We start from the raw sequence: 20,270 nt of genomic DNA on the forward strand, positions 1-20,270 counted from the left end.
TATGAGTATCAACGTCCAAATCCAATGATTTCCCATGCTGAATTAGAATTGCTATGCTTCTTACATGACTAAAAAATCATCTGTGTTCATACGTTGCACAGAGGAGACTGAGGTCCATTTGCTATGAATCTTACATTCTTGCTTAATACTAGAACCTGCCTTTCCTCTTCGCCTTTTCTCGCTCATAGCTCTTTGATTCTCTCCCTTCCTCTCCCTGGATCTCCGCCACCAATCTCTTATATTTCTTCTCATACGCCTCATCCTTCTCCTTCTTCTCCCGAAGCTGCTCTCTTGCCATGAAATTAGCATCCTTGCGTAACTCGCGCATCGCTCCCTTGCGTTCCTTCTTGTGTTCGGCCTTGAGCTTGTTGAGCTCTGCCCGTTCACGATCAGGATCGTAGTGGCGGTCGGGGTTGAAGTTCTCGATGAATTGTGGGATAGAGGATTTGATGGCCAGAGGTCGGTGATTGTGTAGGAGTAGGGGCAAACGGGCCGCACTTTGGGATCTCTGCAACGCTTTGAGAGTCGACAGGGTTGTGGATAGGAGTTCGCGTGTTGAAGGGGCCAGGTATTTGTCATGGTGCGACACAAAGGCAATGGTCTGGATCAAGGGCGAGATAAGTTCGGCAAAAGCAGACTTCTGCTGCCATAACGTCGCGGCCTGATGAGACAAGCGCAGGTAGGTGTTAAGGAGAGAAGCAGACATAGCGCTCTCGTTCTCTGTATCACGATTCATGATCAGAGCCTTGAATGAGAGCTTTTGAGAAACCTCTGCTGGAGATGGCTTGACACGCAATGAGATGGGCGGTAGCCGAACTGGCACGTTCAATGGCATACCTCCATTGTCCCGTTCTGGAACCGGTACAGGCGCGAGAATTGACAAGGCATTGACAATGTAGACCACGACCTCGGGCACAAATCGCTTTGCAAGGCTTTGGTACTTCAGAGCCAGTGAACAGCAATATGCACCGATCCCGAGGTCCTGGTGATTTTGCACTGACTTTTGTCCGAGATAGCGAGCCAAGGTGAGCATTGAGGGAGTGACCACGGAGTGGAAGTGGTCGGAAGTGGGAAAGATAGTGGAGACGCCGGAAAGAATAAAGAGATCGCCAGCAGTCAGGTTGAGAGGACGATGGTCGGCAATCGCTTGAAGATGCTGACGAAATGCTTTGCCAGCGGCTTGAGGGGAAGACTTTGCCATGGAATGGACGTGGCGTAACAGACTCTCAAGGACCAGGATGGGAACATCTGGATCCGTGTCTGCAAGATGTGCGATGTGTTGTGTCAACACCACGGTGAAATTGTCCAACTTATCTTGATTGCCTTCGGCTAGGCCTTTGTGATAGAGTGCTCGAATTCTTTGCACTACTGTTGGTACGTCATCCACTTTGATGTCTTGTAGAACCTCAAGAAGCTCTTCGTGTGTTTGTGGACAGGGGAAGGTGAAGGCCAAGTTCTTGGTCTGCGACTTCTGAGTCGTGGTGTCATGCTTGACTGATGATTTGTGTTCAGGTGGAAGAACTAAACCATTGATAAAATCGTCATCTCCATCATCTTCTATTTCTGAATCAGAAGAAGAGTCATCGGAATCCTGGTCACTGGCCATGTCGGCACCAGAGTCGCTTTCAATGAGATCGTCATCGAGTATAAATTCGTCCTCGTCCTCGACATCGAGTACCGGCCTCGGAGCATATTCTGGAGCCGCAAGACCAAAAGCCTCCGCGTCGTCCTGATCAATGTCTTCATCTGGTCCTGGCTCAGCTTCGTCTGCTGATCGATCATCTTCATCATCTGAACTGTCAACTTCTCCTTTCATTCTTCGAATGCGATTTCGCTCCAATTCTTCCAGGCGTGCTGCTTCTTCAGCTGCCTTTTCTTCATCCGTCTTAGTACGGACACTTGGTTTGGAACGAGCATCCATCTTCAGTTGTCGTAGATTGGCCTCGTACTCTTTCTCAGCATCTTCTCGGCTCTTGCCAGCCAACATTGCTGCTCGAGAAGGATCCATATGTGGATCTTGCGACGCTGTCGTTGATGGCTCTGGTTTCTTTGCTGGAGCTTTGTGAGATCGCAACGCTTCGTAGAAATCTGACATTCCTCGATCAAGTTCAGCACGTAAATCGTCATCGTCTGCCTTTGCCGCTTGACGTTCGGCTTTGTACATTTTCGATTTTGCAATGACCTCCTCCATGACCTCCTTCTTACTTTTTCTGCGTGGTGGAGCACTGTCTTCGCCGTCCATGCCGTCAGCATCCGATTCTGCGTCAACACGCAGTTTCTTCCTTGGCCGATCGTCCTGCGCCTCGAAATCGGCACCATCACTGCCTGAATCAATATCTTGTTCCTCAAAATCGTCCCGCCCAGCTTCACCAAAGTCCAAAGACCTTCCACCGTGTGTTAAAACCATCTCTTCATCACTGTCGTCTTCGAGATTGAACATGGAAGTCTTCTTGATCCTCTTCTCGTTCTGCCTGGCAAACCTTTCCGCAGCTTTCTGTTCGGGGGTCATGTTTGGATCATCCTCTCCGAACCGACGATCAAGCATGCCGCCGACTTTGTTGCGGCTTTGCATTTCTTTCAACAGGGTTTCTTTTCTTCTCTCCTCTCCTAGTCCACGTGTGACACCCGGTCGACCGATTTTAGATTTTGTAGGTCTCCCACTGGTGACCTCGAATTTGTCCTTTCTCGCCGGTGCCTTGACTTCGAATGGATTGAAATGTTCTCGGATCGTCTCGAGGGCAGCATTCCGCTGCAGGCGTTTCTGAGCATCTTTACCGGTGGCCTTTTTCTGCTTTTTTGATTTTTGAGGACCCAGGACACCATGCTCGCGCAATGATGCCTTCAACTGCTTGAGCTGGGAAGGTGCCATGTTGGGTAGGCTAATGCTTCAAAGGACACGGAAAGTTGTCTGGGGAAAAAAAGTTCCCAGAGTCGGAGAATTGCCTGCGCCGAATGCCAAGATTTCAGGGTCTTATCGATAACACGTGAATGTGGATTGGGTGATTGGTTGATTGATTGGTTTGATTCTGACGCTGGCTGCGCTTCTTGTCTGCTTCGTGTCCTTTTCCATTAATGAATGTGATAATAATATCTCACTTCCACCCTCACACTCATTCCCCACGTATACAGAGTCCCCTCTCCCGGATCATAGCGAGTTCAAGAACAGATACCAGCTATTCGACACGCTTGTGGATGATTACAAATTAGGGAAACCCTCTCTCTTTTCACCCTTGGACTCCCTCTCCCCATTTTACCTCGCAAACCAAACCACCCCAACCCTCTCCCCTACGCCAAAATGCAGTGGCTTTCACTCCTCATCCCTATAGCCTACCTAGGCATTCTCATCGGGTCAATGGCGACCTTTTCACACTTATACCGCCAACGGCAACACACGTCGAAACTGCGCTTGGCTCCATACTTTCCCCCACATACGACGCGCAACATCTACCTGTCACTGTTACACCTACAAGACGACCCGGCGACGAAAGTGCCCGACACGATTTTGAGGGCTGCACTGCTCAACCGTGCCATCGCCGACATTGAACGATTCATGGAAGTCAAGACCCGAAAACCCGCTCTTGCAACCCTGTTACAACGTGGGGTGGTGGGTGACGAGATCTTTCAGAGATTAACTCGTGCGGAGCAGGAGATGGAGATTGAAGTCAAGGATGTCATGGCTGAGGCTAATGCTTTGGCTAGCGGCTGGGGTCAGTACATCTTCCAAAGTGCGAATGAGATTGTCCACAATCGGCAGTTGAAGGAGAAGATCGATGCTGTAAAGGGGAAATTGGAAGCTTCCAAGTTGGAGTGGGAGGTTACGAGAGAAAAGGCGAGACTCGAATTGGAAGGTATTGACTCTGGCGTTGTCGCCACCCCTGCCGCCCCCGTACGCTCTGCGCCTGCGCCCGCGCCCGCCTCTCAGACAGTCGAGACGCCGCAACAAGATAAAGTGAGCAAGGCTGGCAGCAGTGACGAAGACGGAGTTATAGTCGATACTCCTCCAACAGATTCAAGTCCCGCCAGTGCTGCTGGTGGTGGGGCAAAGAAGAACAAGAAGAAGAACAAAAAATAGTCTTTGGATCATCAGAGAGATTCGTCAGGGGTCAGCATGTCGGCATATTGGAGCATAGCGAAGTGTTGTGTTATTGAATGGGAACCCCCCTTTACCCTATTGCTTGGACAAAAGGATCTCCCCCTGACGCAGTGGGTTACGAGCTTCTATGACACTGGCAGGGCCGGGATCCATGTACTTTGTAGGAACCAAATTTCATCGCATGCAAATTGAGATGACTATTATTTCAACACGTTTTTCTCCCATATTGTTACATAATCTACTAGATCAAGCTTCAAGGTCAACCCAGTCTCTTCGACTGTAGACCTCTTCTGGAATCTTGACTTTCATCTCTTCCGCAGCCTCCCTGATCGCATCGTTCATGTGCACTCTGCCAGGATACTTGCGATCCAGTACCATACACATGAACGAGGTGAGGACATCCAACCTCAACTTCTGTGCTTCAGGTGTGTCTTCATCCATTTCCAGGAGATCTGTATCGAGGTCTTGCTTGTCGACTTTGTCCAACGTGATTTTACCGATCAACTCAGTCAAAGCCTTGACGACAGCTTGATAGTGAGAGCCCCGGAAACGAAGTGGCGTCCGTGCCGACTTGCGACGAACACGTGCTTCGTCGATGACTGATGGAAAGGATCTTGCAACTTGCATCACCAATAAATGATTGACTTCCTCGTGTGGTAGTAGGTCAAATGCTTGCCGGAGACCATAGAGAGCACAGAGCATGCCTGCAGGATCGGCCGACATGCAGACACATCGGATCATCTGGTCGTAAAGCATAGCAGTGAATGCATCGTGGGCGTCTGCTTTCTCTTTTGCGTTCAGCGTGCCATGCCACTCCATCATCTCCCGGAACAAAGCTCGAGGGGTTGGGAAATCCTCTGGGTCTGCACCTGGAGTGTTCAGATGGACTTTCTCTGTGTCCCATAGAGCAGCAAAGGTCTCCAGATCGGCCTTGACCTTCGGTTTCCATTCCAAGTATGTATCCCATACTAGGCGAGGCTTTCCGGAACGAAGATGCCCAAACATCCAGTGGTTGACGATGAAGGAATTCGGTTTGATCTCGGCGGGACCGAGGAGAAGTTCGGTCAGATGTGCCGCTGCTTTCTTGTTGTTTCCTCGTATGTGATGGAGGAAAAGAATCGAAAAGGTCTCGACTGTAGCGGCTGGGGCATCTCGTTCCACATAGAGAGGCTTCTTCTCGTCCTTGATGGGTTCCTTTTGGGTTGAAGTCGCTTCGTGTATTCCCTTGCGATTTTCGACCATCTTGACTCGAGCATTTACCATCGCCCATCCGGTGGTCACAGCTTTGTTTATCGCTTTCGGTGATCCTTCGCGAAGCCAAGCTGCGATCAATCCATTCACATGCCTGGCGTCTGGTCGTATACCTCGCTCATACATGAGTTCAAGAACCTGTCCAGCTTCGTCGATCCGATCGTCTCCCAAAAGCCATTTGATCCAAGATGCAAAGAAGTATTTGTTGTGAAAGGCTCTAGGGAGGTCGGCCAAGGCAGTGAGGCCGAGTTTGTTGATGAGATCCTCAGTTGGACTCTGAGCTGCAGCCTGAGACTGTGCTAATGTTTGGAAGACCTTCCATGAATCCTGTGGAGATTTGGCGATGATCAAAAACATGTCCTTGAACACTGCTTGAGCCAATCGAGTTCTTCCATGCTGAAGGAGAGTGCTGCTGACTCGACCTAGGATCTCTTGCATTTTCAGGTCATCTTCAACGTTTTCCAGCCTTCGGCGCAATTCGAGGTAGCATGACCATGTTTTCTGCTCGGCATCTTTTCCTTGAGTTTTGGCCCAGGCCCCGAGGACCATGACCAAGACTTCCGGGTCAATGAATGTGGTGTATTCATAGCACTCAAAAGCAACCTTTTGTGCTTTCTGTGGCCGTCCTAATGCCATGTACAATCTCACACCGGTCATCCAAAACTCGGGTGCAAACTCTTCATTGACCCCTAAGCGTGAGCGGAGAGATTCCCACATTCCTAAAGCGGTCGACAAATCCCCCAGACTCTCTAGCGCTTCCAAATACTGAAGGCACTCTGCTTCTTCCAGGTCGACATCAGCCTTCATCATATCTTGGGCGAGCATTCGAAGATGTCGAGGCCGGTAATTGATGGCGCTGTATTGGGATTTCCATAGAAACCGCCACACGTTCTCTGGAAGAATGGCTGAAAAGTTTGCGACGTTCTGCTGACAGCTCAGATACCATTTCCAGAGAGATAAATAAGGCCGAGCATTCTGTGTCACTGCCTCGGCTGCCTCCAGAGCCATGTTGAACCTCTTGACATACACCTTGTCTTTGGTCGGAATTTTTAGACTGACTGTTAAGGCATTCGCAGACATGCGCCGACTTGGCCTACCATTAGCAGCATCTGCGATTTCCTCGAGATCTTCCGGACTTAAGAGGTCTTCATCCTCGTCGAATCTTATCCCCTCTTCTTCCAAAGCCTTGAGAATTTCCTCACGTTCATTGGGAGGGAATGCCATCATAAAATCGCTTCTGGGTCCGAACGGTCCTTCTCGTAATATAGCAAGTTCTTCATCCAACTCCTTTAATTCCTGCTTCATGCGCTCGCTTTCGGTATCGATGGGATCGAAGATGCGAACTCGGGAGGATTCATCTTCGCCGGATTGTTCAAATTCTCGGAATGTGACATTTCCTATTTGAGAAGGAGGGGCGTTTTGTTTTCGAGCCGATGACCGTTGCGGCTGAGAGATCACTCTACGATATTGACGGACAGGAATGAAATGTGGCAGACAGTGTTGATGTCCCGAGAAACTGGGGGACCGGCAGAATTGTTGATGCCATCGCCGCGACAGCTGACATATTCCCCTCATAGAGACAACGCAGAACCGTCCAAGCCGAGTGTATGGGTTGAGAGATGAAAGGGTGTTCAGTGACAAAAAAAAAGTTGTCGATGTCCATTTCGGAAATTGATTTGATACTTTAGAATGTTACGCAATTGCAGAACTTATGCTTCGCTGAACCATACTACGGCGGACCTTAACTCCGACACCATCGGCCGACGCGCTTTCACACGCGTAAAGTGGTTTGTTGAGTATTGGTCTTCATGTACGGAGTACATCGACACATGCCCTGGTGCCGGGCTACTTCGAGATTGAGTCGATCCCATGGACGGTGAAGAAGTCTACGTCGAGGACTACACTCACACGGTGAGTCTGAACTAAACTAATCCTCAGGACACCTGGACTAACAAGACCGACAGGGATGCTACATCTTCCAACCTGCCACATCGCAACCCATTGGTGAAGAAGAACATGACGAGGTAGAGCGCAGGCCGCGAAAGAAACGCCGGACTACAAATGATGAGGCTACAATTTCATCGACTCCTCAAGACGGATACACATGGCTCCCACTTCTAAACGGTCAAGAACATTCCTCCAGTATCGACCTACGACGACAGACCTTCCACACGATCTGGACTCGGTACCAGTCCAAAATTGACGATATTGTAAATCGACTAGATGAACAATTCGTGACACAGGTGTTGGACTATGTTAACGGAGACCCTGCACGCAGAGGAAGACTGAAGACCGGTCTAATCGTCTCTGGAACCACGAAAAATGCGCAACGAGACCTATCCCTTGGCTGGAACAATGCTCCTCAGTCGTCGCAAGACAAGGACAGCAACGCCGATTTACTCGTGCAACTCCATCCAAATGCATCACCGAATCTCCAAACCGCGTTGAAGAATGTGATCAAGCTAGCTATATCTCAACACGGTGGGGTCGAGGAATATACCAACTTTCTCACCCGACAAAAAGCGCTTATCCCTATGAATTTCGATCTCGAATTATTGCAGCGATATGTCAAGAAACACAAAATCTCTCGGGTTGTGGTATCGATCCAAGACGTCGAGACCTTCGACACAGGAGTGATTTCCGAACTCATTTCAACTCTTCATTCATGGTCTGGACGGATTCCATTTATTTTACTGATCGATATTTCAACCACGGTCGAATTATTCGAATCGAGACTTTCACGATCGACATGGTCTTTGCTAGATGCACAAGTTTTTGAATTGACACGGAACAAGCTCGACCCTCTATTGGAACCATATCGCATCTTCCAATATGACGACGACGACGCTGATGTTTTTCTGGGACCTGGAGCGTTGAATGTCCTCTCGGAGTTGGCCGAAGACCAAAGCACCAGTATCGAAGGATTCGTGCGAGCGATCAAATATCTCATGATGACACATTTCTTCGCAAACGCCGTCTCTGTCCTAGCCGCAAAGCCCATCACCCGTCTAGACCCAGTCGAGAATAAAAATATTTGTCAAGCGATTCGCAACATGCCTGAATTTCAACAACGATGCGACAGTCTCCTGAAAGACAGGTCAAAGATTCAGAAAGTGCGCGATCTTATTGTGGCGGATGAGCTTCTTCTGGAAGATAGTATCCAAACCGTGCGAGCTAATCAAGCTGAGCTCAAGGCTCTACTCAAGGGAGTTCATATATTACACACGATTCACGACCTACTTCCACTTCCGCCTGTGCCACCATTGAAGCTCGAATCTGATCTTCTCAGCAGACTCCCAAATCTTCTCCAATCAGACATATACCTAGACATTGAGGACGCACTTAAGAGTCTTGACCGGGAAGAGTATCGAGACTTTGTGGATGCACTCATCGTTGCAACTGAGGGGACTGAATTCTCCAACTTCGAGGCCATCGCAGATGGGAAGGAGCAGGACGAGGATGAAAATTCGACTCCTGCAATTCCCTTGCCTCTCAAACAACTATCCTCATCTGACGATCACGAAGATGATATTAATACCACCAATAGCCCATCCACTTCACCAACACATTTCATCTCCCTCCTCCAAGCCTATATATCCCACACGTCGAGGAACTCTTCTCAGAACCCATGGACCACCTACCTCTCCACGGCAAGTACCATCAACGGACGAAACCCACTCTCTTCCATCATTCACGCGGCTCCACGATTCGCACTTGAACGAGCATTGACACGACCGGCGGATTACCTCAGTTGTGTATGTTGCTCGACAACGACAAGAACGGCAAGCATTCCTTCACGGTCGGATTTACCTACCACTAGTTTATTGTTGACACTGCTCAATGAAGCGGGCAATGTCGTCAATGTACGGGATTTGTGGGATGCGTTTCGAGAGTCTTTGTGTTTGTCTCGGACGGGGTCCAGGTCGGGATCGGGGTTGGCGTCTGCCAGAATCAAGAAACGCTATATCAATGGTGGTGATAAGCAGGGTGTTGTTGAAGATGGAGATGAAGAAGCTGATGACGACAACGACGACGACGACGACGACATCAGCGGCGATGGTGATGAAGATGACGAATCTAAAGAACGACAGACCCTGGCTCTCTTCTACCGTGGTTTGGCTGAACTTCGTCATTTGGGATTCGTCAAGCCTAGCAAACGCAAGCCGGGCGTGGATTGCATTGCCCGAACAGTGTGGATGGGTCTATAGAGGAAAGGAGGTTTGAGTCCGTAGGGGCTGGGAAAATCCACTTCACATAAATCTAGACGCCCTTCGTGTCCTGTCACTTGAGCATGGCTTGAATACGTGATCAATAAAAATCATCGGATACGTTGTATTCTTAGACAATACATTCATAGACACGTGGACAATGTGGTGGCTTGATCCACCACGGACGTCTTCCTGATATCATCAACTCGTTAGCCTCCATAAGCGAAGCGTCATTGCATTCATTAATTATAGCTCCCCATACCAACGCCTCGTTGATACATGTCGTAAAGAGGCATGAAGTAGATGTTACTTTGAAGAAATCTCTGAAATACCAAAACGTTCCGTAAACATTCCGAAAGTTCGACGTGAAAGGCTATGTCGATAAAATTGAAACAGGTGTCTTTTTGACACTTCCTTTGCGTAAGGGGGCATTGATGCCCCGCCTTTGTCCGAATGAAAAGTAGAGGCACTTGTGCCTGATGCCTCATAAACCCCACGCAAGAGGTAGATGATGACCAGGATTAAGAATGTTTCCTTGTCAGACTTCGTGCCAACGCCTATCCAGTGTAGACACGTAAATGTTCTTTGTGAAGCTGTTGCTTAGAGCCGCCATGTGCAATCGGACCAACTGCCCAAAGTATTGGAGGTGGACATCTCTTGGCCATCTGGCTGACATGTCAGCAAAAATAGACGTTCCTCTCATTGTGGCCTGATGGTGAGCTGCCGGTATCAAATGTCCATGTCCATGTTCATGTCCATTTCCATTTCCATTTCCATGTCGACGTCCAGCTGCCCTTTACCAAGTTCACAGAGGTTGCAACGATGATTGTTACAGTCGGTACAAACTTTGCTCAATGCAAGATTATACGGAACGTAGCACTGACAGCAAACGATAAACTCTGCCAACTCTGCCGTAGGTTTGCCTGGCCTCCGTTTCTGACTGTGATCATGTGGTGTTTTGTTTGTTTTATGGTCTTGCAACGGAGCTTGCGTTAGAGTCTTTGGTTGACGCGTTGAGATTGTCCCGCGCATTTGCTGATCCCATCCAGCGCCTGCTGAATACTGAGAGTGACGAGGTACATTTGAGTTCGCGTCAACAGAACACAATTGTTGATTGGGCTTCATATCGCTTTGAGACTGTGGCGAGGGGGACGAGAAAAGGGAGGAGGCCGATGATGGTGGTGATGGTGATGGTGATTCCTGATCCCTGGTGCTTTGATGTTGGTCATCATCATTACGGGCTTCGGCATCGCGGTTGTTATTGTCCACGTCTTTGGCCGTTGAACAAGCTTTTGCTTTGATCATCTCTTGAATCTGTGCCTTTGTGTTGCCACGGCCGCTAAACTCTGTCCAATCTTGCCAGTCCTCTCCTTTGAAATGAGTTGCAATATGGTCAAACCGGAAGGCGATAGCCTCAACGCCTCGCAGTTCTGGCTTAAGGACAATGATTTTGTTGCAGAACCCGCACCAGATACGACCTTGAAAATTTCTGCTGACACGGTTTTCTGCGGCGATTTGGGTTGCCTGATCTTCTCGTCCAGAGTATTCATGTTCCTCGGCCATATGCTTCACAAGGGCTTCTTGATGGTGATAGAAGACTTTCCCACATTCGGGGTCGTTGCATCTCCAGCTATCCTCCTGCTCATGTTGGCTCTGCTCATGTCTTTTCCAATCATTCTTAGACCCGAAGGATTTGAAACAGCCATCAAAGGTGCAACCAAAACGTCTCTGATGGCGTAAAATATGTTTCTTGAGTTCACTATGTCTCTTGGTTGTCTTTCCACAGTTCGGGAAATGACATTGAAACACGGTTGCGGTGGGCTTCGATGGTGCTGAAGCTGAGGTTGCGCCAGGTTGACAAGCGGAAGAACTGCCACCATTGGTCATGTCGTCCAAGGAGCGCAATGTTTGTCTGAAACGTTTGACGAAATCTTCTTGGCTGAAAGACCTGTCACTGTCTGCTCTAGCCGTGAACTTCTTCAAAAAGTCCTGAATATCGTTTTCGAGGACCTGGCCCCAAGCCTGGAATTGCTTTTGATCGTCATCCGGGGGATGCACTTTGATGCTGGGACTTCGAAGTTGTATGTCGCCAACATTTCCACTCAAGTCGGGAAGAATTTCATCCTGTCGGGAGGAAAAAACGTCTATGTTTGAAGAGATTGGAGATGCATCAAAGTCCAACATCCGATTGATGTCCAGAGCAGGATTGGGGGTGGTGTATGCTCTGAATCGTGACTGAGGAGCATTCAAAGGAGTTGGTCCAGGGATTGAACCCGAGATGCTGAAATCCCATGAATCGCCCGCTAGAGGTTCATAGCTCGCGCTTGAATCTTGTCGTATAAGTCCGTACTGAGTCACAGCAGGTTGCGAAGTTTCCATGTGGGACAGAGTGCGTTTCATTGGGAAGCCTTGCGACAAATTTTTCGCCTGGAATCCTGTATGTGGCACGTGAAGGCGATGCAGCCCGGATACTGGATCCGGGGTTGAACACCGTCGAATTCGACGATTTGGTCCGTGACCGGTGGGAGTGAGTGATGGATCGATCGGCATGTTTAGGAATGAGGGATTGTTTATAAAATTGCGCTGCTGAAACAGTCCGAAGGGGTCTGATAGTTCATTGATGGATCTTGGATGGCCGACCGATCTAGTCTCGGACGACACATGCAACGCTTGCCGTTGTGATTCAAACCATGTGTCAGACCTTCCTCGAAGTCAGTTTCGGGTCTTCAAATGAACTGACTGTACCTACATTCGGATCAAGTCGTCTTGGTCCTCGTTTGGGTGCATTGTTTTGAGATGGTGCCTGAAATTGTCGGCACGTGGCCAGATCTTATCGGGTTTCGTGCAACCTTTCGCAAAGCACTTGTAATCCTTGCTTTTTCTGTTGTTGATGTTGTGGACCGACTTAAGATGTCGGTCCAGGTCGTTGGATGTGGGGAAGCCACGTTTTGATCGCTCACAGCCAGGATCTTCACATCTGAATTTTCTCTCGTGCTGGGCTTTGTGTTTACTAGAAGCAGTCAGAGAATGGAAAAGTAATAGTAGAAGAGAAGGGAATGACAAACTTGTACTCGGACTTTGTCCTAGATTGATGATTACACTCAGAGCAACTCCAATTCTGGTGTAGATTTTGGGCTGAGATGGAGCTTCGGTGGCTGTGGTGAGATACTTGGGAAGTGGATATAGACATAGTATCACGAGGCGCGAGACGGATTTGACTGAAGAGGCCTTCTTGGCCAATTTGTTGGGAGGAGGGTAGTGTTGTTTGTTGGCTGGGGGAAATAAAATCCGGTAGCTTCTTCTGGCCTGATGGTTGGGACATCTCACTGGAGGCCCCATATAACCGAGGTGTATAATTTTGGTCCATAGGGACCGCAGCAAAGTCACTCATGGCTTCGTCTTCATGCTTGGAATTTTTGGGCATAGTGAAGTATGTCGAATCTTGAAACGACATCCGGCCACTGGCATTTGATCTTGTCCGGGAGATTCCAGGAAGGGTGGCTTTTTGAGGCGTGGATGGCGGCAACGCTACAGTTTGGTTGACAGACGAGGCAGGAGAGCGTGCTTGATGAGAGATCAACGGGTTCCAGGGTCCAGTAACGCTAGAGACCATTCCTAAGAGCTGGGATGGGTGACTGGTTGCACCACCGAGGTTATCAAATTGAGTAGGAGAGAGAGAAGATCCGGCAAGGGAGGACGACAAGGCCAGGTCGGTTGTATCTTTCTGAAACAAATGGTCACTGTGGGCAGCTTGGTCATACGATGACAAGTCAAGATAAGAATCATTTGCGGAATCGTGAAAGGAGATGTCGCCGTCGTGATCTTGGTTGGACCCGACAGCGAACGAAGACGTCTTCAAATCAGTCAAAGCATGGTCTGAATCAAACGATGGGTAGCCCGCCGCGGCTCCACCAGCGTGAGATATACTGAGACTGGCCTGGGATATAGATTAGAGAAAGCGCATTGATGTGAATTTGGGGGGGCAGTGCGAGGCACCATGCCTTACCATTCGTGGCTGGCGTTTGCGGCGGCCATTGTTATAAGCAGGCATTCCAGCCATTGACGATGAGGTGACAAGACCCAGAGCGAGAGAGCCTAGGTATATGAGCACCAAGGTCCCGGTCTTGTATGGAAAAGTGAGGCAATGTCGCCTTAGTAGAATACAAAGTTCATTCTACTTGCATATGGAGACCAAGGCAAGATTTTTGACGACGACGGAGAAGACGTCAATCGTGTATGGGTAGAAGGAGGTCCGAGGTTGGAGTCTGGAACTTTGGTCGAGGTTGATAGAAGCACAGCCTTCGTAAAGAGACGGCACGGCTGGTTGGATCCGCGAGCCAATCGAATAACGAGGACCAATGAGGCAGGTTTGGCTGCCTGATGCGCTTTGCCTTACACACGAGAGAAGTGAGGCGGTGTCTAAAGACCTTTAGCATGGGCGCAGGAGCCGATAAAGGGCCGTGAATAGAGGTGTTCTTGGGGCAAAAGGCATTGATGACCATGAATACGACGAGAAAGGAGGTTAAGAGAGGGCAAAAGAGTGTGATAGACAGAAGGGACTGAGCATTGGAGGGGTGGATGAGGGGGCGGTGCAGAAGCACCTGGAGGAAGTCGTGACTCACCAATACCATGTATGACATTGACCAGGTAGACAATCACCAGATGTTCAGGTTGCAGAGACAGAGATGGACCATGTAGAACCAAGGATTGCCTGTGGTTGATGGGAAATGAGTAAAGAAAAGGTCGGTGGGAATTGAAAGGCAGCGGGTGTGAGTGGGAGTTGATATCAAGAGATGAAGGAGTGGGAACTGCTTCTGGGGAGTCAGAGGCTAGCCAAGGTAACGACTTGTCTTCGGGGAAAGAACGACGTTGTAACAGGCTTAGGCATCAAGTTTGGTACCTGACCAGATGCACCAGAACCAACAGTAGAATTGTAGCTCCCAAGTACGGTACCTTTGGAAGTTGTTCACTACAAAAGGTCCGTAAGGCCACAAGGCCAACTGTAAGGCGACTAAAACTACGTACTTTCCCAGAAGAAGTGGGAGAGGTTCAACTTGCTCCTTCCGGTAAAGCGGTGGTAATGGAACGTTACGGGCCCGAAACTTTGGCATCTGCTGCCTGGCTGCCTGGTCCCATGATCTCAAGCTCGTGGCCCCGCGAACAATACCACAAATTGGCCAGTGAAACGGCCCAAATCTCCCACTCTTTGCCTGGTCCTTGCTGTTTTTGGACCAATGCGACTCACCGGTTGCCTGTATCTTTCATCTTCCAACTTTCACCCAGATTACCATCCCTTGGTATCCGTGACAGTAACGAGCCCTGTGGTTCCCGCATTCTGGGTACCAAAGAGCCTCCAAGATAAAGGGTTGAAGGGCCGAGGGGGCCGAGGGGCTATGTCCAGCCGCCCGCCCGCCAGACAGGAGTCACCAGAATTGACTTCATAATTCACCTGTCATGTGATGAATGTACCTACCTTCCTTGTGACCATGGAGGAACTGACGATCAATATCCATACTGACGTTATTCATCATTCATGGAACCGCGGCACAGATAAGCTGCCATTTGGGCTGTCACTATGGAGTACTGTTGGGTTTGTAGCAACGTTGGCCAGTCACCTCGCCTTGTCTATCACGTGGTGTTCTGACATTCCACACACACAACATAAGGTATCCACAGATTGTTGCATCCTACGATCATGGCGAGGTAACTACAACCGACAGAGCCTCATCTCCCACGACATCGGAGCACTCGATGCTTATGCAGCAGTGAATTTTGGTGGTATCAGCTTCCGAACTACTGAGTAATTATCTCGGCTCGCCTTTGGGGGCCAAAAGGACTTCTCACACAAAGGCGAATGGGTATCATAATTAGCTTTCATACATTTCTCGTCATACATCATAAAAATGGAGATGCGTCTTCCTCATATCCTGCCATATCTCGCCTCACTTCGGGGATAAATCCTAGCCCCACAACTCTACCGGCGAGGCCCCAAACATCATCCATATGGCATATGTTGTCTTCGTCCAACGCCGCCCGTTGCTCCGTAAACCTGTTGATGCGGCATGTGATTCATTGACTGAAGCCCCAGACCTGATTGTGGATCCAACCCCAAAGCCGACTGTCCATCTTGCAACAATTGCGAAGGATAAGGAATGGTGTACATTGTTTGAAGCTGTTCTTGTGCATACGTGACATTCGGGTTAAAGTACGCGCCGGATTGTCCCTGCGTCATTGGCTGTGACCGCGGTGTCACAAAGTGTCCATGCGGAGAGACGCTGTGCTCGTTGCTGCTTCGGACCGGGCTCGGTGTGTAGTCGATACTCGGTCCGTAAAGTTGATTTCCATCCTGGTACATCTGGCCTCCAGGATACGGGGCAAAGTCCATCCCTGTGATCGGGACATTGTAGTAACCGGCGGCCATCCCGTGGTTGTCACTGTGACTTCTTCCGTGCATCGAAGTCGGAGAGTGTCCGGCTGAGGAATTCTGATAGACCGACGCACTGGTCGGGTAAGGTGAAAGGTTATGCATGTCGTTGCTCGTTTGTGTCATAGCCACGTGTCCAGAAGGAAAGCCCTTAGTCTGTTCGATGGGACTGATAATGGTATCCGCACCCACCTGCGCCATCCGTACCAATTCGAGGATTGGCATGGCAATTTGCTCCATGTGTTTCGCCATATGAACAGATAGTTTTTTGAATGTCGGGCAAACGTTGCCGCAAAACCGGCACGGTTCTTCTCGTGCCTGTTTCGTGGTCTCAAAACGGCAAGAATCGATCATTTTCCACGTTTCGGCGTCCTCCAGTTCTGCTCGGTTACGTACTGCTTTGTTCTTGCTGCTCCCGGATGCGCGACTCTTCGGCTCTTTCATCTTGTGCTCGCGCACAAGGTGTTGGACAAAATTGTCTTTGCGGAAGCATCGATGGGAGCAACCATCATGACGACATTCCCACCACTCAAGGTGTCGGTGCCGTTCATTCTCATGGCGAACCCAGTCGGCCTTTCGCTTGAAGGACTTGGATTCGGTGCAATTGGGAAAGGTGCAGGAGAATGGCTGCACATCTTCATGCACATGCTTGGTCCAATCCGAAGGCTTTTGAAAACCACCCTGCTTCACCCTGAAGCACAGCTGGCATTCAAATGCTGCGGGTAGCCTTTTGACAGGGGGCAAAGGTATCCCGGAAGGGAAAAGGGCTGGGGTGACTATCCCATCAGCACTTTCTGCGTCATCAATGCCATTGGCACCTGATGCGTTAACTTGAAATTGCGTTAGTGTGGTCTCTGGATCTTTGGAGCTCACGCGAGGACTGAGCTGAACTGCCTCTCCACCGAGCTGGAAGCAGTATTTCCCGGAAGTACACTTTTGTGTAGTTTGCACAGCCTTGATATGCTTGACTTTGGCATCCAGCAAGTTCTTGTACCGCCGCAGTTGTTCCTGACCAATGCGTTCAATCAAAAAAGGCTCAAGTCGAGGATTGAGCTTGCGAGCATGGCCTTTGAATCCCTCAAGGGTCGGCTCAATCTCCTCGGCACGTACTTCAAGATCCATGCGGATGGCGGTGTCGTCCGCCTGTTCATCATCTTCATCATCGATCTGGGCGTCCTCATTGTCAATGACTTGAGCAGCCAAGATTGATTCCCGTTCGTGCATGGGAGAAGCCAAAGTAGGAACGGGGGGGCCTCCATGGATTGTCATCAACTCCGCCAAACCCAAGGTTGTTGACTTTTTGTTCGACACATCGCTCTTGCTGCGATGCTTTCTCAACGATTGGAGCGGCCTTCCACTTTTGACGAAGTTGGCGCTGCCGCTGTTAAGCGGAGGAGACATGGGGTTGCTATAGCTGCCATTTCGTGGTAACGACTTGACGGTACTCACAGAGCCATTGTGAGCGTGGCCAGGGCTTATTTTCACGTCTTCCCCGTGGGGCAGCTCTGCTTTGATATTACTGCTGCTGCGGCGCGGTAGGAGACCCCGAGCTTTGCTCAAGAAGCTGCTTGTACGATCACGTCCACGTTTGGATAATGAAGGATGGCGAACTTTGCTTCCATCGACAACCGCGTTGATGTCGGTTTCACTCAATCGACGACGGGTACCCCACGTAGCTGCTCTGGAAGCGGACTCCCATTTAACCGCCTCCTGATTGAATTTGTAGGCAGCTGCATTTGAAGATGTCGGTTGAGTCTTTTCATTGCTGATGCCGGCACTGGCAGGATCTTGCCAAGGAGCTCGCCGAACAAATTGACGGGGAAGAGGCTCCTGCAATTCAGGAGGAAGATCGGTCTCTAGGGTTGGAAATGAAGTCTGCTCAGGCGAGTTGACAGCTTGGAGCTCATCATCTGCATAAGGTGCAGCTTGATCCTGCTCACGATATTCGTCTACAGCCAGCTTCGTTATGGCGTCGAGCGCGGAGGATGTGGCTGAGACACTGTCGAGATCTTCATCGTCACTATCCACTTCGAGGAGAAGTCCTGGGCCAGGAATATCAGGGTAGGTGTTAAATCCTGACAGTTGATGAAGGTTTGGCGTAATGTTGCCTCTTGCTGAGCCGGCACGAGAGCGAGATCGCTGACGGCTGATAGTGGAAGAAATATTGTCACCAGCGTCGTCTCTAGGCTCACTCTTGGACAGCCAGGTCACCACGTCTGCTTTCTTTTCCTGTAGTTCGCGCTCCAGCTCCAATTCTTTGAAAGAGGAGACTATTTCGTCGGTTCTTTGAGAGGGGTCTTGTCCCAGTCTTTCAGATGTGATTGGAATCGACCGAAGGGTCCCGACGTCACTCAGATCCGGGGGCATCAAATGTGCCGGAGAGAGATCTCCGCTGTTATATTGGCCATCCAAAAGCTCCTCGCCATCGTCATCATCAGGCGAATCACTGTCCCGGTGACGCTTGGTAGCGGAATACGGTTTGTGAGAGAGGTAGTCATTTCCTTCGGAGGGCTCATAGCTCGAAATCGTGACGGTGGGGCCCGAGACTGAGAATCTATGCTCTGATTGGGATTGTTGAGATGGGCGGACTTGCTGACGGGGCGAGAGATGGTTATTTGGTGAGGTATTGACAGTTAACGCCTGTGAATGTCTCTTATGTTGGTGGCTGGCACATGAATCGGTCGGAGGCATGCTCTGGGGAGTGATTACTCCTGAGGGTGGGTCATTCGGTTCGTAGCCCATTATATTCGTGTTAGAATATTCTTTCTGGAATTGGTCCTCCATATCAAAAGCAGCATGAAGGTCGGATCCTGCAGCTGGTGCGTGGGCATAATCATTGATTCTGTCGCTATATGGATCAAAGACTTGAGGTTGGGAATTGCCTTGTGCCATGAATTCTCGCTCCCAGATCAGCTCCTGAGGGGTAGTATGTTCACTCAGAGGATTCTCGGAAGAGCCTGCTGTGGTGAGGAAATCGTCGAAAGAAGGGTCGTGCTGAGAAAAGCCGTCGCCAGAGCCGTATATTGGCATCCAGTCGTCCTGGACCTGGAAGGAGGGCGCGTCGGGCCGATCACTACTATCCCAAGCTGTAGTGCTTCCCCTTGAGGCGTTGACTGGGTCTAGTTGCAACAACGGGTTAGATGTAACATTTGAACTGGGGTTGGGATGGCCTTTGGCAGACCTGTTTCCAGACTGGGTTGAAGGGTCCAAGTACGAATGCTGTAGAGTGGATGGTGATGAAGCGATGTGACTTGGGGACACGGCATGACGAGGCCCTTGGGGCTTGAAAGTCATTTTGTCCAAGGGTGTCTGTTGCCCGGAAGATAAGAGGAGTTGTCAGAAGCTGTCCTACACGACAAAGCAAATCCAGTCCGAGCAGGCAAACAGACGTCAAGGGTAGTATCGCATTGCCTGAAATTGGAGTTGGTCGCGGGTGGCTGTGCAGATAGATGTCTGATAGTGAGGCAGGCGCACTTTTGGTCAGTGGTGAAGGTGACCTTGGATGCTGCAGGGCGACGTGATGCTGGAGACTTGTCGGATATACGAATAAGCCAGATGCAGCGAGACTGGTGTGGTGCTATGGAGAGAGTAGTGAGAACAAGGATGGAATTGGCTAGAGGTATCACACAACGATGACTAGTAGCGGGTTGGCGATGAACACGACAGTTGCGACGAACCAGCCTCCTTTGAATTGGACTGAATGCTGTACACCGTTGACAACTGTCGGTGTACACGATGCTTGGGAAGCAGTGAGGTTGAATGATAGCTCGAGAGAAGTCGATGGTGGGGTGGTTGGGGAGATTCAAGTCAACCTGCACAGTGATCGATTGAAGGCGACAGCGACGACAATGACAATGGGTTTCGTTTCGTTCGACGAGGGAAAGATTTGTTAACGTTTGCAGATGAATTGCAGGGCGGCGTAGTTGGGTTGACTGATGATCAGAGTTGGAACAGTGGTTTCAAAAGGTTGGAAGCAGCCTGATCAGATCAAAGGACTGGGCACCGCTTGTTGAAATTGCCCGGACATTGAACAAGGCGTGGCGCATGTAAGTTGAAGACTTGTGCAGATAGAGTTGCCAGAGAACGTCGTGAGAAGTGGTAAATGGTGTAGTTTGGCGACGTAAAAGACGAAAGAGGCTCGGTAACAGCCAGCTGTTTGAAGAAACAAGAGGTCGTGGAAGTGGAAGTGGAGAGGAAGTGACAACAAGTCAGTCTGAGTTTGTCTTGGAAGCGTTAAGCGTCAAGCATCAAGCACGAGGATGGAGGAGGGAGGAGGGAAGTGTGACACAGCCGC

The 20,270-nt window shown here is 49.8% G+C and overlaps 6 protein-coding genes across 6 annotated transcripts; 2 read left to right on the forward strand and 4 right to left on the reverse strand.

Annotated features, from left to right (window-relative positions):
- Positions 1-97: 97 nt before the first annotated feature.
- On the reverse strand, positions 98-2,890 carry PV10_07560 (uncharacterized protein). The gene has a single exon (XM_016372473.1). The coding sequence runs from the start codon at positions 2,867-2,869 to the stop codon at positions 149-151; it is 2,721 nt and encodes a 906-aa protein (XP_016221805.1). The 5' UTR covers positions 2,870-2,890; the 3' UTR covers positions 98-148.
- A 194-nt stretch (positions 2,891-3,084) lies between these two features.
- PV10_07561 (uncharacterized protein) lies at positions 3,085-4,313 on the forward strand. Its single transcript, XM_016372474.1, has one exon. It carries the CDS (start codon positions 3,296-3,298, stop codon positions 4,070-4,072), a length of 777 nt encoding a protein of 258 aa, XP_016221806.1. The 5' UTR covers positions 3,085-3,295; the 3' UTR covers positions 4,073-4,313.
- PV10_07562 (uncharacterized protein) lies at positions 4,261-6,970 on the reverse strand. The gene has a single exon (XM_016372475.1). The coding sequence runs from the start codon at positions 6,917-6,919 to the stop codon at positions 4,340-4,342; it is 2,580 nt and encodes an 859-aa protein (XP_016221807.1). The 5' UTR covers positions 6,920-6,970; the 3' UTR covers positions 4,261-4,339.
- Positions 6,971-7,213: 243 nt separating this feature from the next.
- PV10_07563 (uncharacterized protein) lies at positions 7,214-9,552 on the forward strand (the record flags this gene model as incomplete). The annotated part of the gene is made up of 2 exons (XM_016372476.1): positions 7,214-7,255; positions 7,309-9,552. 2 exons carry the CDS (start codon positions 7,214-7,216, stop codon positions 9,550-9,552), a joined length of 2,286 nt encoding a protein of 761 aa, XP_016221808.1.
- On the reverse strand, positions 9,458-14,523 carry PV10_07564 (uncharacterized protein). Its single transcript, XM_016372477.1, has 5 exons — positions 14,175-14,523; positions 13,559-13,971; positions 12,618-13,489; positions 12,302-12,562; positions 9,458-12,253 (listed from the first exon to the last, which is right to left on the reverse strand). The coding sequence occupies exons 2-5, from the start codon at positions 13,610-13,612 to the stop codon at positions 10,282-10,284; spliced, it is 3,159 nt and encodes a 1,052-aa protein (XP_016221809.1). The 5' UTR covers positions 13,613-13,971; positions 14,175-14,523; the 3' UTR covers positions 9,458-10,281.
- Positions 14,524-15,401: 878 nt separating this feature from the next.
- PV10_07565 (uncharacterized protein) lies at positions 15,402-20,221 on the reverse strand. The gene has a single exon (XM_016372478.1). The coding sequence runs from the start codon at positions 19,268-19,270 to the stop codon at positions 15,548-15,550; it is 3,723 nt and encodes a 1,240-aa protein (XP_016221810.1). The 5' UTR covers positions 19,271-20,221; the 3' UTR covers positions 15,402-15,547.
- Positions 20,222-20,270: the final 49 nt, after the last annotated feature.

This window comes from Exophiala mesophila (assembly GCF_000836275.1).
Source record: "Exophiala mesophila strain CBS 40295 unplaced genomic scaffold supercont1.5, whole genome shotgun sequence".
NCBI lineage: Eukaryota > Fungi > Ascomycota > Eurotiomycetes > Chaetothyriales > Herpotrichiellaceae > Exophiala > Exophiala mesophila.